We start from the raw sequence: 14,232 nt of genomic DNA, 5'->3' as shown, positions 1-14,232 counted from the left end.
AAGTGGGACGAGACAGGGTCAGCAACTCATTACTTGAGTTGCTATTAAATGCCTCGACGTCATATTCGACCATAGGCCTAATATTGCCTATTCTTTTCTTATTAAACTCCTCTGGCGTCTGACATAATAGTTTTAAAATGCAAATTTTGGTCATGGGTGGTACGGCCGACTTGGTACTGTAATGGTCAAGAGGTGCACGCAGCAGTACGCACATCCACAAATTTTCAACGGATGCAGGATCCAAAAGAATAACCAAGAAAGGAAAGAGGCGATCCGCACACCGTTTTAAAAGCCCCAAAAAACATTTTATTGACAGAGCGGAAAACTTGTCAATAAAATAAAATTGGGGAACGGTGTGCGGATCTCTTTCCATTCCAACTTGGTACTGTAGCCGAGTGGATATTTCTCATGCTCTTTTAGCAGGGTTAAAAACACATGTTTGCAGGAAAAGAGACAATGAGCGAGCTTTACAACAGAAAGCCAACTATGAGGCCGAGGGGACTAACTATGAGGACATTTGAACACTGCTGCCTGCCAGTCACAATGTCTCAATTTGTGGGACGCCTGCAGTCTTGGGGACTGAGGGACTGTCCCAACGCAAAGGGGGACATCTGGTTACCCTAGTTGCATGTGAGAAGATAGTGACTGAAGTTGATGGTAGATCTGGAGGTGACAATTAAATTCAGAGTAACACGTCTTGTTTTTGGCAAACACCATATGGGCTCATGCTTATTCATTACAATTGTTGTCCCAAGTGTTGCCTTTCACATGCTTTAATTTTCTCGCTACTTGCCTAAAATCTCACTATTATTTTCTATCAAAATAAGACTGAAGCGGGGTAACCATGTCATTTAGGGATGCACATTATAGATTAATCCATTGATAGTTGATCTTATCGATTGATTAATCGGTTAATTGATGAGCAGCGTTTTTTAGGACCAAAAGGAAAGTTCTTGTCTGAAACCGATAATGAGCACAGAAACATAATTGCTTTGATGTATAACATTAACAAGCGTCAACAAGCATCAGCTAGACATGCACACACACCTCTCCTCTGCAGTGCTTTATGGAATATGATTAAGGATTACTGTCATTATGGTAAGCGCCGCGCGCACACGCACGCACACGCACACACACGCACACACGCAGGAAAAAAAAGTTTAATTTAATCGTATAATTTCCTAATGGCAATTGACTGATTTTCTATTCATTGTTAAAATCCCTAATATAATTACCACAATGACACCTCTGACTGATACAAATAACTGGGAATTGTGCATTCATCTCACTGATATAACTGAAATAACTCCTGCCTGAATGACAGACAGCTCAGCATATCTCTTTGCAGAACAAACCTACAGAGTCTGCATTGTGGGCTATGCTTCAGAATTTGTTGAAAGGAAGTGTCATTTTTTGGGTGAGATATATCAATGAGGAACTGAAAACTGCACCCTTTTCATTTTCACATCCGCTGGCAAGATAATGATGATATCCAAGCAGCCACACTGAAGCAGCATCCATTGCTGAACTAACAGCACACACAGTGAAATACCAGTGTTCATTTAACTCACAGTGGTTCCATGTGTAAGCTCTCTGAGTTACAAACGGATACATTGAATTGATTAAAACTGAGGATTTTACTGTGCATGGCCATGTATTCTACTCAGTGATGGCATCAACTTTCTTTTCTTTTACTTTAAAATTGCACGTGTTAAAAGAAGTCTGAGGCTTGATATACGAGTCAGTCAAGAAACACAAAGAAAGGGTTGATGGGAAGTCTTGACTACCACTTAAAAATGATACATCTGAATGGCATACCTTTGAGGTATACTGTACTCAGTACTGAATATACATGATTAGATGGATGCACTCAGTTCTTTTCTGTAGGTCAGAACTTTGGTCAGCAAGAGAAGCCCTTTCTGCTCGCTATACTACATTGCAAGGCTCATTATTTAGCTTTTTTTAAAGGATACATGCTGCCTAAATTCCCCTTTTCAGATAAATTAGATAGATAAATGGGTGAAAATATCTCCATACTAGCTTCCTGATAAATGAAATGAAAATCATTGAACTCACAGGCTCTTTTCCATCCATTACTTCCATCCACAACTTCCTGTTCCCCTCCGAAAGAGCCTGGAATGTGACGGGTGTGTTTCTATGGAGACAGTGTCAGAAAAGGAACATAACACTATTATTAACAGTGTTATGACAACACCTAATCACAACAAGCAATCATTCAGAACAATGTGTTAATTCCAGAAGGTTCATATACAGTATATAGCTTTTCCTAAATCAAAATGAAGCACTTTTCAATAGTTTTACGGTGTGTGTGTGTGTGTGTGTGTGTGTGTGTGTGTGTGTGTGTGTGTGTGTGTGTGTGTGTGTGTGGACATCTGAGACCAGTCTGACAAGCTTACTAGAACGGTTTTATAAGTTAATCAGAAGACTAATGTTATGTGGTGTATTGGTGTTATGTTCATAAATGCTTTCAAGCACATAATGCATCATTCACACAAACTTCTTACACCTTCAGGAAAATTCAAGCATTTCACAGAGTACAAATAATAAACCGAATATGACGACATGTCAGCCTATGGCAGATGTGTCTTTTAAGCCATTTTGGGCGGGAACCCCTTTTGGTGTTCTAAGCATTATGTTATACTTTAAGCTATTGAAAAATAGCAGATCTACAAGCTCATAGCGCACCAGCTTGTAGGTCTGCTATTTTTTTTTAAGTCGTGAAAATGTGGCGCAAATCTTTGAATATATATTTCAGAGCGAACATTTTTAACTAAAATATTGGCTTCTGGGGGGTCCCTGGAACTACATATTTTCAGATCGGGGGTCCGTGGCCCAATAGAGATAATTCTGGGGGTCCTTGACATGAAAAAGGTTGAGCACAACTGACATAGAAACATGGGTTTTTTTCAGAAAACCATTAGGATATAGAAGCCTTTTTTTTCTACAAGCTCATAGCGCGCCACCGAGTGGCGCGCTACGAGCTTGTAGATCTGCTATTTTTCAATGGCTAAAGCATAACCTAATGCAAACACCAAAAGGGGTACCCGCCTAAAATGGGTTAAGCAGTCTGTAATAAATGGCCTGTTCATTGCGTTCCCCCCCTCCAACCCCAGCCTGAAATCACTGACTTTGCCATCTGTTTCCAGCCGTAGCCTGTTAGTGTTGCCAAGGCATTGTTTGGGCGGGAATCCAGTTTGCCCCAACATTGTGTCCTCGTAGGCCACCTGTTCACCTCACACGTTTATCCCACAAGGCTGTAAATGTTACCTCATTTCACGGTTTGAGTTGCTGCCGTTCTTATCTCATGTGCTAACCTCTCATTAGTCTCAACGTCAAAGCAGAAGCGCTTGTCTATGGATTCAGTCTTCCGGCGGATGCAGGATTTCAGAGTCAGCTCCGTCGTACCCTGGAGGACGAGAAATCAAACAGATTGGAAATTTGTATTTAGAGAGAGACAGAGACACGGCGTGTGCTGTGCGTGTGTGAGAGAGATAAAGAGAGTGAGAGAGAGAGAGAGAATAAAAAAATAAAGCTTCTTCTTTAACACAACACAGTCTTGAGAATCATTCAGTATTTTAGCTGTGACGTGAGCGCCCCCTCCTGAGATACTTCCGGGTCCTACTTTTGTGTCGCTTTTGTGTCCCCATAGAGTTATACTGTGACGCTCCGTCAGACTAAATCTGAGACGAAAACAACCACGAAAGTCTCATTTTACCGCTTTCCTCGCAACAACAAAGCTGCGCTGCTCTCCCAAATCTGGCTGTGACAGGCCGTCTGCCCCACATGGAATACTATCGCCATTTTATTTTATTGTGTCAACTAAATCCTCATTAATGCAAACTAGATTCAACATACTCAAGCCTGCACACATTCTAAATATGCCCCCGAAATATTTTACAGAGCAAATGGTGTGTTGCCACCTTCAATAATAATCATAATAATAGTCTTTATTGTCTCCACGTCATATATTTTTGTTGTCATGGACACTTGTACAAAACATTAATAATTCTACTCGAGTTGGAAGCATTACGACCCATTTTAACCCTCAATGGCTTCCTTTCTGAAGAATAACGTCATTGTAAAAAGATTCACGCGTTTAGATATTCTATTTACAATGAGATGCGGACGGGAGCTGGTGCCACTTGGACCCGGACGTAACGTAGCACTACAAAATGATGTCGGACTTAAATACTGAATATACATAGGGTAAAAAGTATAAATAGGGTATTCCAAGGTTGCAAGTGGGGCCGGCACATAATAATACAAAGCACAATGATTTATTTTCATGTACCTGTTTTGCTGTAGGTTTCTGTTCACAGGGCACCATGACCAACAGTCTGCTGTCCTTGTGATACTTGCAGTAGTACTTGACCCAAGTCATGCCCAAAGCCCCTTTTGAGACGGACGAAAGAACGGTCACGTCAGAGCATATCATGTCAGAGTAAGGGAGAAACTTTATAGCAAAAGGCTGATGCACACCTCAAAAGGCTGGTGAGGGCTGCGTAGGGCAATAGAGCATAATGAAACGGGTATCTTTGAAAGACAAAGAAGACGTCCCGCACACTGTCAGCCAAACAAATGTTGCTCTTTACGTTTCGGTCGCTCTTAGACCTTCACCAAGACATTTCTTTGGCAAGTGTTCTTTGGCGGGACCTCTTCTTTGTCTTTCAAAGATGCCCGTTTCAGAGTAAGGCTTCACTCACACCTTCACATCTAGCATACAACATTGTTGCATGCTAGATGTAAACAAAGGGTAAGTGTCATGGCTGCCCCAATACATTTCCAATGGAAGTCACATGGTTTGACACAACATTTTTGTTGTACGGCTTTCGGCTGTGTTTCGACTGCCCCCCCCCCCCTCTCATACGACAAAAATGTTGTGTCAAACCATGTGACGTCCATTGGAAATGCATTGCGAGCTTGCATCAGTCAACAAGTCTCATGCATCAGCTATACAACAATCTGTTGTGCAGGTGTGAGTGAAGCCTATTAGAGAACACAGTCAAAATGTGTGTGTACTGTATGTGTGCATGGCTGGTGTACCTACACTTCTCCTGACAGTACAGGTAACCCTCCATGATTCCATGGCTGTGTATTTTACAGATCTGCGACGGATGCTTCATTCTCTTCATCAGCTCCTCCATCTCCTCCCGTGTGCTCTCATAGTGGTTCCTCGTCTGTACATGAAAGGCCCAAGACAGCTATTATCAGTGGTGGGGAATAGTACTCAAATGTTTTACTTAACCCATTCTGACCTGAGATCAGATTCTAAAAATGTCTTCCACATCCTGACAGTTTTCCGAAAAAGCTATGTTTCCATGTCAGTCGTTCTTTGATTTTTCAAAAATAGCAGACCTACAAGCTCGTAGCGCGCCACTCGGTGGCGCGCTACGAGCTTGTAGATCTGCTATTTTTCAATAGCTAAAGCATAACAATGCTAACACCAAAAGGGGTTCCCACCCAAAATGGGTTAAGTAAAAGTATAAATACTGCAATGTAGATGTACCCGCATTCAAGATGTACTCAAGTAAAAGTACAAAAGTGTCGGCATCAAAATGTACTTAAATGTACTAAAAAGTACTGAAATTGCAGAATGTCCCATTTCACAAGTTCAAAATTGTGTACAAAATCTTTAGAAAATAGCTGTTCTACAAGCTCACAGTGCATCGATGAGACACATTGTGAGCTTGTAGATCTGCTATTTTCAAATGGGCGAAATGCATAGGGTTGAAGTGGTTAATGTATGTTTTCTAATCAAAATTAAAATCCCCAATGTAACTAGTAACTTATGTTTTCAAATAATTGTACTGGAGTAAAAGTAAAAGAAATTGACTCTGAGATGTAGTGGAGTAGAAGTATAAATATTGGAAATTGGAAATACTCAAGTAAAGTACAAATACCTCAAAATTGCACTTAAGTACAGTATTGAGTAAATGTACTTAGTTACTTTCCACCACTGGCTATTATAGATATATACATATTGCATTGTATATTAATGGGTTCTGGTTCAGCTACTGCTATATAAACATTGACTTTTTGGTGTTTGGTAAATTTTCTCTAGTCCAAAGTAATTGGCTGAACATCATTGCGTGGTAAAGAAGTCACGGAGTATTGAATTTCTAAGAGATTTGAGTGTTTTAAGCCTCTGCAAGTTTATTTTCATTCCATACTAAAATGAAAAGATTCCAAAGGGCTTCCTCTGCAATAGAGCACACTGTGGTATGCTTTGGAAAACGGTCATTATTCATGACCACAAGTATGTGGGTCATGGCTCATGGTCATAGACCACCGGTACGGTGCTTTAAACCAGAGGTTCGTCTACCGTAATCACATAAAACTAATCATCAGTTGTGCCGATTAGTGATTAGACAGAATTTTGTCATTGGCGCCTTAGAAATGGAACAAAAAAGGGCAGGTATACGCTCCTGTATTTTTAACATCGGTTATTATGGTGGTACTTGGGAGAGCCAAATGTTTTCTGAGCTGGTACTTCAGTATAAAAAGGCTGGGAACCAATCCTTTAAACCTCAGTGTACATGTACTTTCACATCAACAACTTACATTTTGCAAGCTGAGCTGCAGTTCCTGTTTGTAGGGCATGAAGTCTTGAGTCATCTCCACGGTCAGGTTGTTGAGTGTAAAAATGCTGTGAAGAAATGCCAGGACCTGTCCAAAGAAAGCATAGATTGGGGGAGTGTAAAAAATCACCAATATGAATCATTCTCGAAGTGACGGTGGCACTTGGTTGGTGCACGGTCACACACACACACACACACACACACACACACACACACACACACACACACACGTGCTTCGTACACGAACAGAACCCCTCATCAGCGACCATGCCATGTTGTGTCTTGTCTTATCTTGTCTTGTCGTACGTTTGTCTTGTTTTTGTTTCAAAACTTGATTCAGGTTATGTGGTTTGTATCAGTGTCACTTCCCTGTTAGCATAGGACTATGCAACTTATTTTTCTTTTATGCTACCACAATATTTTGTGTATGGTGGTCACAACATCTATATATGTACATATCTCTTTGATATGTTCCGTATGGATGTGTCACATATACTTCCAAGTTGAGAACGAAAGGAGACCGGGCCTTTGCACTCAGAGCCCCAACTCTCTGGAATGCCCTCCCCCTCGAGATAAGGCTCGCAGAATCCATCCCCAGCTTCAAATCCCTCCTAAAAACTCACTTTTATAAAGCTGCTCTTAACACCTAGACGTTTTTTAACATTCCCTATTGTTCGTATGTCCTACTGCATTTCTGTACATTGCCTGTTCTTTATTTTTATTATTGTCAACTGTTGTTTATGTTGTGCACTGCATTTGTTCTTATTTTTCTGTAAAGCACTTTGTAACCTCGTTTTGAAAGGTGCTATATAAATAAAGGTTTATTATTATTATTATTATTATATACTGTCATTATTTGATTTACTGTATACCCTGAATCTTGAATAAACAAAACTGTGAGAAAGAAAAAAGAACCCATCATCAGCTTCCCTGTTCACTTCCATTCTAAAAGGAGCAAAGGGATGACGCGTCCCGTTGCTGCACACTGATGGCGTTGAAGCATGTGAAGTGACAAGTCCAACAACCATTGGTGAACGTTGACTGGGCATCAACCAATAGGGAAGAAGCGGCATGGCCATAAAACCGTCTCGACCCTTTGGTGTGGTTTGGGCCATTGAAATCCATGCGTTGAACTTGAATCACTAGGGACGACGTGCGCCAATGTGCAACAGGACATATCACACCGCAGGGACAACGCTAAAACCGTCTCCACCCTTTGGCGTAGTTGGGGCTTAACAGTTTGCCAGCCTTGCTATTAAAAGGCACGATTTGATAAGATTACAGAAAATTCACTATACACTTTGTTTGATATGACCGATTGTGTTTTTTACGGCTGTAACCTCGCACGAATGTGGGTCCATACGTCGTAGGCTACTACTGTACGTCACAGATGACTGACGTCACAGGATGGCCACTTTGGAGACACCAAGGTGGATCCCAAGATCCACATGATTCTATTTTTAATTATTTGTTTTGGGATGCCAGAACATCACTCTGTAAAATGCGTGGGACCACGTAAGCAAGAGGAAGTGTTGGGAGATGATGGACAGCACTCACAGGCTCAACCGCGTCAAACTTCTTCCTGTCCTGCACCTGGTGGATCTGATACACATACTCCACCGACGACTCATAGAAGTTCATTCTCTCTTTGTCTAGAAGCTCATCCGCCTAAAGTTGAGACAGAGGGTTTACGAAAACAAAAAGAAGAAGACAGGTTTTCCACTTGTTTCAGACATAATACTGTATATGGTGAATTGACGGCAAATCTTTGTACAGTTCAGCTAATAACCTCTTGGAGCTGACTCTCTTTCTTCTTGGCGGAGAGATTCAGGTTTTTATCTACCTGGGAGTAATATTTTTCACTCTCTTTCTCAAACTTCTTCCTTCGCTCCTAAAGGAAAGATATACAGTCAGGATTAACATTAAGATCACAGACTACTTATACATGAATAAAAGATGGGTGCCCTTAGATACAAACACAAGACACATAAAACCATACAGTATACTGTAGGCTGTAGCGTGGTTATTAATCTCTCAAGCCAGATCATTTCCAAATGATACAGTCTGTAACTATGCCTCGCAAAACAAGTGATCATTTCCATACATGAAATATCATATATGTAATTAATAGATATTGTAAAATGTCTTTAAATGTTCCTTTTTTGTTTTTTCTCCATTTCTACTAAGTAGCCAGTTAGATAGGCTTCAATCAGTTTGATTTACAGTAGTAGTTATTTGCAGATTTACAAATGCAAGACAAATTAATTTTCTTCTCATTTTCAACACTTTTGTTGCACACTGTTAGGAGGAAGCATTTGGAAATTGTGAGCCAACATTGTCTGTCTCGAGAGGCTATGTGGTTATTAACAAAACTAGACAGGTCCTGAAGAAACTGTGTGCTCCACTATAAGGCAAGCAAACTCTGGATAAGGATAAGCAAAAAGAAAGGTGCTGGAATGTAGAGATTTACCTTGAATATTTTGAAATTGTATACATTAAAGGAAACAGTCCATATCAACCACAGACAGGACAGCCCACAATAATCAAACACCAGCACCTTGGGTCATGAAAGTGCACCTTCACCTCCTCAAACATTGGTTATTGTCATTATTGGTTCTAAATAATGGTTTCTAACTTTCTATATTTTGTCACAGTGAATTACTCCAGCCCATTAGTGGGGTTGTATCTGATACTTCCCTGACCGCGGAGAGCAAAGGTCAGTTTTCCAGTGGATTTATCATCTATTGTTAAAAAACAAATTGATAATCATTGAACGGGCATATGGTAGAGTCACACCCAAAGCCATATCTGTTTTGTACTGGATGTTTGATGGATTCCAAAAGGTTTTCCACAGTACTGTATAATAAAAAATTAATGGGAAAAGGAGTTGGGTGAGGACATTCCAGAACAGATGTGGGACGATATGTGGGAAAAACACCAGACAACAACACAATCAAAGGAGTGGAGGGAATTTGCATGGAAAAACCAAATACGGTATTTCATAACACCCCAAATTAAGAGAAAACAGCTTAAGAGCCAACAACCATGTTGGAGAAAGTGTAACCACATGAATCCTGACCATACACATGTTTTCTGGAATTGTGCAAAGATACAACCTTTCTGGTTGATAATCCACACAGCTATTTGTGAGGTAATAGGATATGACATTCCCTGTTCTTGCCTTGTAATGTACTTGGGTCTTATTGAGGAATCTGTGCATCAGAGAGACCAATATCTGGTCAAAATCCTTCTAGCTGACGGAAAGAAAGCAATCACAAAATATTGGCTCAAGACTGACATACCAGGCTATAAACAATGGCGAGCCATCATGGACAATATTGAAGATATGGAAAAGTTGACATTCTATGACAAAAGATGGGAAAAGTGGTCGTTATATAAATGGACAAGAGGTGAAACATAGTAGAATGATGGAAAGGAAGAGTTAAAAGATATTCCCAAAGTAAGGTTCTAATTGTAATTCATTTATTCTGTAACTTCATTTGTATGATCCGTTTGTTTTATTTTATGTCTTTATTTTATTTGTTTTTGATTTCTATGTCCATGTGGTCGTTGTGAAGTTTGTCTTTGTACTATGTTGTTGTTATTGTTTCTGTTTGTTTGATTATGTGTCTGTAAAAACCCTGAATAAATACAAAGTAAAAAATAAAATAAAATGATGCGGCAAAATTCATGAGAGCCCCAAATCCATATGGCCACCATCAACATCCTATTAAGGCACAATGAGGCAAAATTACCTAAAATTCATTCTGCTTTCAGTAGCATGTGACGTGTCAAACTAGGGGGTTTTCATGCTTCTGAATCCATTTCCAAGTTTTGCACAGAAAAACACTCCTTGGGCTAAAAACGGCCATAGCCACATGCCCAAATGTGCTCACATTTGTGATGACAGCTATGGCCGTTTTTAGCCCCCAAGGAACGTTTTTTGTGCAAAACTAATGCTTGGATCATGAAAACCCCCTAGTTTGACACGTCATATGCTACTTAAAGCAGAATTAACTTAAAGCAGATACGACCCCACTACATTGCTTACAGTAATAGAGCAAAGCGTTTGTGTACCACTTTAGACACTCTCGGTCTCATCTAGTCAGGGCTCAGGCTACTAGAGTTTCCGTTTCAAATAAACACACACAATGCAAGACTGGAGTTGAAGAATGGCACTGATTTACATAGACCTCTGTGGATTGGTACTTTTAAACACAACTTTATTCAACACACACACCGTTGGCTGGGCATGCATTGTCTTCGACCAAGAGTAGGCAGCCGCAGCCTTGGGCACGGGTGCCACCATTTGGCACAGGAGAGGGTAATCACTGGTGAGAGAGAGGATTTTTATTTCTGCCCCATTAAAAATGTAGTCAAGTCTCCTCGAATCTGCATTCAAATTACCTCCTTCACATCCGACTCACTCAGACTATGCCAAAAATGTTGTTTTGTGTACACCTTGGATCACATGCCATCTGACAATGATTGCGATCAACCTGCTGCAGTTCTGGCTCAGAGAACAAAGAAGGCAAAGAAAGCTCAAATAGCTGTCAGAGTAGACAGCTATTTGAGCTTTCTTTGCCTTCTTTGGGCATACCAGCCTAATGTAAAAATATGCTTTTGTTTATGTTCATATCTTTAAAATGTTGTTCGTTGAACATCCAGTGTTAAGTGTCACTTTGAGACTAAACATGAGGGTTTTTTCAAATATCAAGCAAAACGTGTATATGTTTCTGTGTTGTTTGCGTTTGTTTTCCGACGTTCTGTTCGTGGTTCAATGACTACGTTTTGTTGTGGCTTTCCTGCTGTCCAAGTGTCCATGCAGTTAGCTCATAACACATGTGCAGCTCAAATTAAACGTTTCCAGGTGGCTTAGGGTCTGCTCCAAAATCATTATAAGAGCATGTTGAGACTGGCCAGCAAGATTTCACTTCCCTCAGAAAGGTACTTTAGGCTCCCCAATGCAAAACATAAATAAACCTATAAACTCATGGGTTCCGCATTTGATTAAGTTGCTGAATCAGCAAGATTCATGAGTCCATGTGCAATAACAATAAGACAAGTATGTTTTGTGTACTGTATTGTATTTGAACTTGATATGGTGAAGGCTGTCGTGTCTTGGCCTATATACAGTATAAGGTTGTCATTAAGAGAAGTGGTGTTATACAATTCTTTGGGGAGGTCTGGGTAGAGCTGTCACAGAAGAACAAAGGTAATTGTGAAACTCCACACCTTGTGTTTGTGAACACAACAATGAATCCACTGCTATCCATTTTTTATATTGAAGAGTAAACTTACAACAAAATTCAACTCACTTTTGTTACTGAAATCTGTTCTTTGCGGAACTTCTCCAGGGGCTTAATGAGCAGATCAAAAGAATTCTGAACCTGAAATGGAAAAGTATACAACAGTAGTTTGCATAACGAAATGGATAAGGAAACCAGCTAATTAAACACAACACCATTAATACATATAAAGATGAAATGAATGAAATGAACTCAGCACAACACCTGAGAACTAGGAATAAATGACACCAGTAGATGTCACTGTTTATCACCACAACTTAATCTGACCCACTGTTGGCTGCTAGAGATTATTGAGTTTGGATTTATCTATAACTATAGGCAATCATACAATCAATGTCTCATTTTTAACCACTTTCAACCTGGCATCCCTATTTTGGGCATATCATTATAGTGTAATATTTTTACAATAGTGGCCACAAACTCAGACTTAAATTAAATCAACGTTTTTCAAATATATTATTATTTTTTTATTATGAAATGATACAAATTGGGATCGGCATCAGAACCGAAAATGTGGCATAGGTTGGGCTCTATTGTTGTATAATCATGTCGATAGCCAGCTATAACTGGAAAACCCAGTCTAACAGGAATTACTCGTCATGCACATATGACATATATATGACATGACATATGACATGCACATGCATATATAAATATATAGTCATATGAAGCCCTGAATGATGAAACGTGATGGAGTTATTTTTATATGGGTATGAGAAGAGCACTGCGCCTCTTTCCTTGATGATCTCATGTTACATTTAAGGGTGCACCTCTTGTTGCTTGCACACAGTTTTCTTTTATGTGAATAATAAGGAAGGGGAATTACTTCAGCGATTGTCTGTTTGAGTTTGGAAGAGGCACTAGAGTGTGCATAGACAATTGGACATGTCAATATCCTTGTATTGTTGTATCATGGGAACAAAACACATGGTCAAAGAGGATGTCGCGTGAACGAAGAGGATGTTGATAACCCACCAGCATCATCCTGTCATGCTCAATTTCCTGGAGCAGACCAGCAAACTCTTGAAAAGACTCGGCTAAAGGCAAAGAAACAATACAGTTGAGTTTATTATATACAGTACATATGAAATAAACATGCAAATATCATTAGACCTGAATAGTGAACACTGTACAAACGGAACATAATAAGAGACCACACATACTAATGACTGAATGATCATTATGAATTCCTCAAATATGTAACGTGCATTGTTCTGTATTACGATGGAAATAGCTCTGAAAATGAACACTGAAAGAATAGTGGTGTGTGGTGGATTGGTGTGCAGTAAATGCAGCATGAGTGTGTATATGATACATTGTCATTGTCAGTGGTTCCCAAAGTGGGGTACGGGGAGGGAGTTCCAGGGGGTCCCCAGCTAAATGATAGTTTGGAACCAAAATGGACCAATATGGGTCTGTAACTCTGAGAGTTGTACAAATGGAACCAAATGGACACGTACACTCTGAGTTCAATTAACATTGATTTTACAATATAAATTGGGGGTCCCAGAGATCAGGCATCTGATGAAGGTCTGACGACCAAAACGTTGCTCAATAAAATCTAAACTCAAGTGAAGACAGTGTGCAGGATTCTTTTTCTCTACTTATCAGCTCCAGTTATCCGACGCACCTGTCCATTGTAGGTGTGCAGAAGGACTTTTTCTTATAGTTTGGGTCCCAGAGATAGAAATGGCATTAAATGGGGGTCCGTAGACTAATGCATGTCAAACTGGGGGTCTAATTAAACGGGTTGAGAATCACTTCTAGAGCCGTAAAAGTCTTCTCTTATGGGCGGTCCCTGGCATATCTTTTCTAATGCAGGGTCCGCTTGCTAATGAGTATCGATTTGGGGGTCCTTGACATGAAACAGTTTGGGAACCACTGGTCTATGTCATCATCTTACCAATGTTAATCTCATCATCTGTTAGGGAGTCACCGATGAAGTCAAACTTGAATACTCCCAGTGTCTCCGAGAACTTCTGTACTGCCACAGAATAACCTGCAAAAAAGTAGTTTGTTTATGTCAAAGCTTCACTTTCACTATCAATGGAGGAAGATTGTATTATTATATTACATTATATCCCAGCCGATAAAACAATCTGCCAGTAATAGTGGCCATTTGTGAGGGGCGCTAGCACCTCCTATATACAGCTTTTGTCCCCACACGTTTCATATTTGCCATTGACAATGAAAGGAGAAATAAATGTACGTCATATGTAGACGAGCAAATCAGCTAACCAATCACATAAATGCTGTTGTTTATGAGATGATGTACTGTATGATGATGTATAATGATAAGAGCACACACACAGGTGTGATTTTCT

The 14,232-nt window shown here is 40.0% G+C and overlaps 1 protein-coding gene across 1 annotated transcript in view; it reads right to left on the bottom strand.

Annotated features, from left to right (window-relative positions):
- ophn1 (oligophrenin 1) overlaps window positions 1-14,232 on the bottom strand; it is a 51,891-nt gene that overhangs the window by 36,000 nt on the left and 1,659 nt on the right. The window contains exons 2-11 of the mRNA XM_083783528.1: window positions 13,812-13,907; window positions 12,884-12,945; window positions 11,918-11,989; window positions 8,389-8,490; window positions 8,157-8,267; window positions 6,583-6,687; window positions 5,069-5,198; window positions 4,313-4,413; window positions 3,336-3,427; window positions 2,077-2,155 (exon numbers count right to left, since the gene is read on the bottom strand). Of these exons, the coding sequence (XP_083639654.1) occupies window positions 2,077-2,155; window positions 3,336-3,427; window positions 4,313-4,413; window positions 5,069-5,198; window positions 6,583-6,687; window positions 8,157-8,267; window positions 8,389-8,490; window positions 11,918-11,989; window positions 12,884-12,945; window positions 13,812-13,907 (950 nt within the window). The remainder of the gene's footprint in view (window positions 1-2,076; window positions 2,156-3,335; window positions 3,428-4,312; window positions 4,414-5,068; window positions 5,199-6,582; window positions 6,688-8,156; window positions 8,268-8,388; window positions 8,491-11,917; window positions 11,990-12,883; window positions 12,946-13,811; window positions 13,908-14,232) is intronic.

The sequence above is a fragment of the Protomyctophum parallelum genome, assembly GCF_964188405.1.
Source record: "Protomyctophum parallelum genome assembly, chromosome: 1".
In the NCBI taxonomy this organism is placed as follows: domain Eukaryota; kingdom Metazoa; phylum Chordata; class Actinopteri; order Myctophiformes; family Myctophidae; genus Protomyctophum; species Protomyctophum parallelum.
Note: the sequence above shows the minus strand (reverse complement) of the source record. Positions and strands in the feature narration are given on the sequence as shown.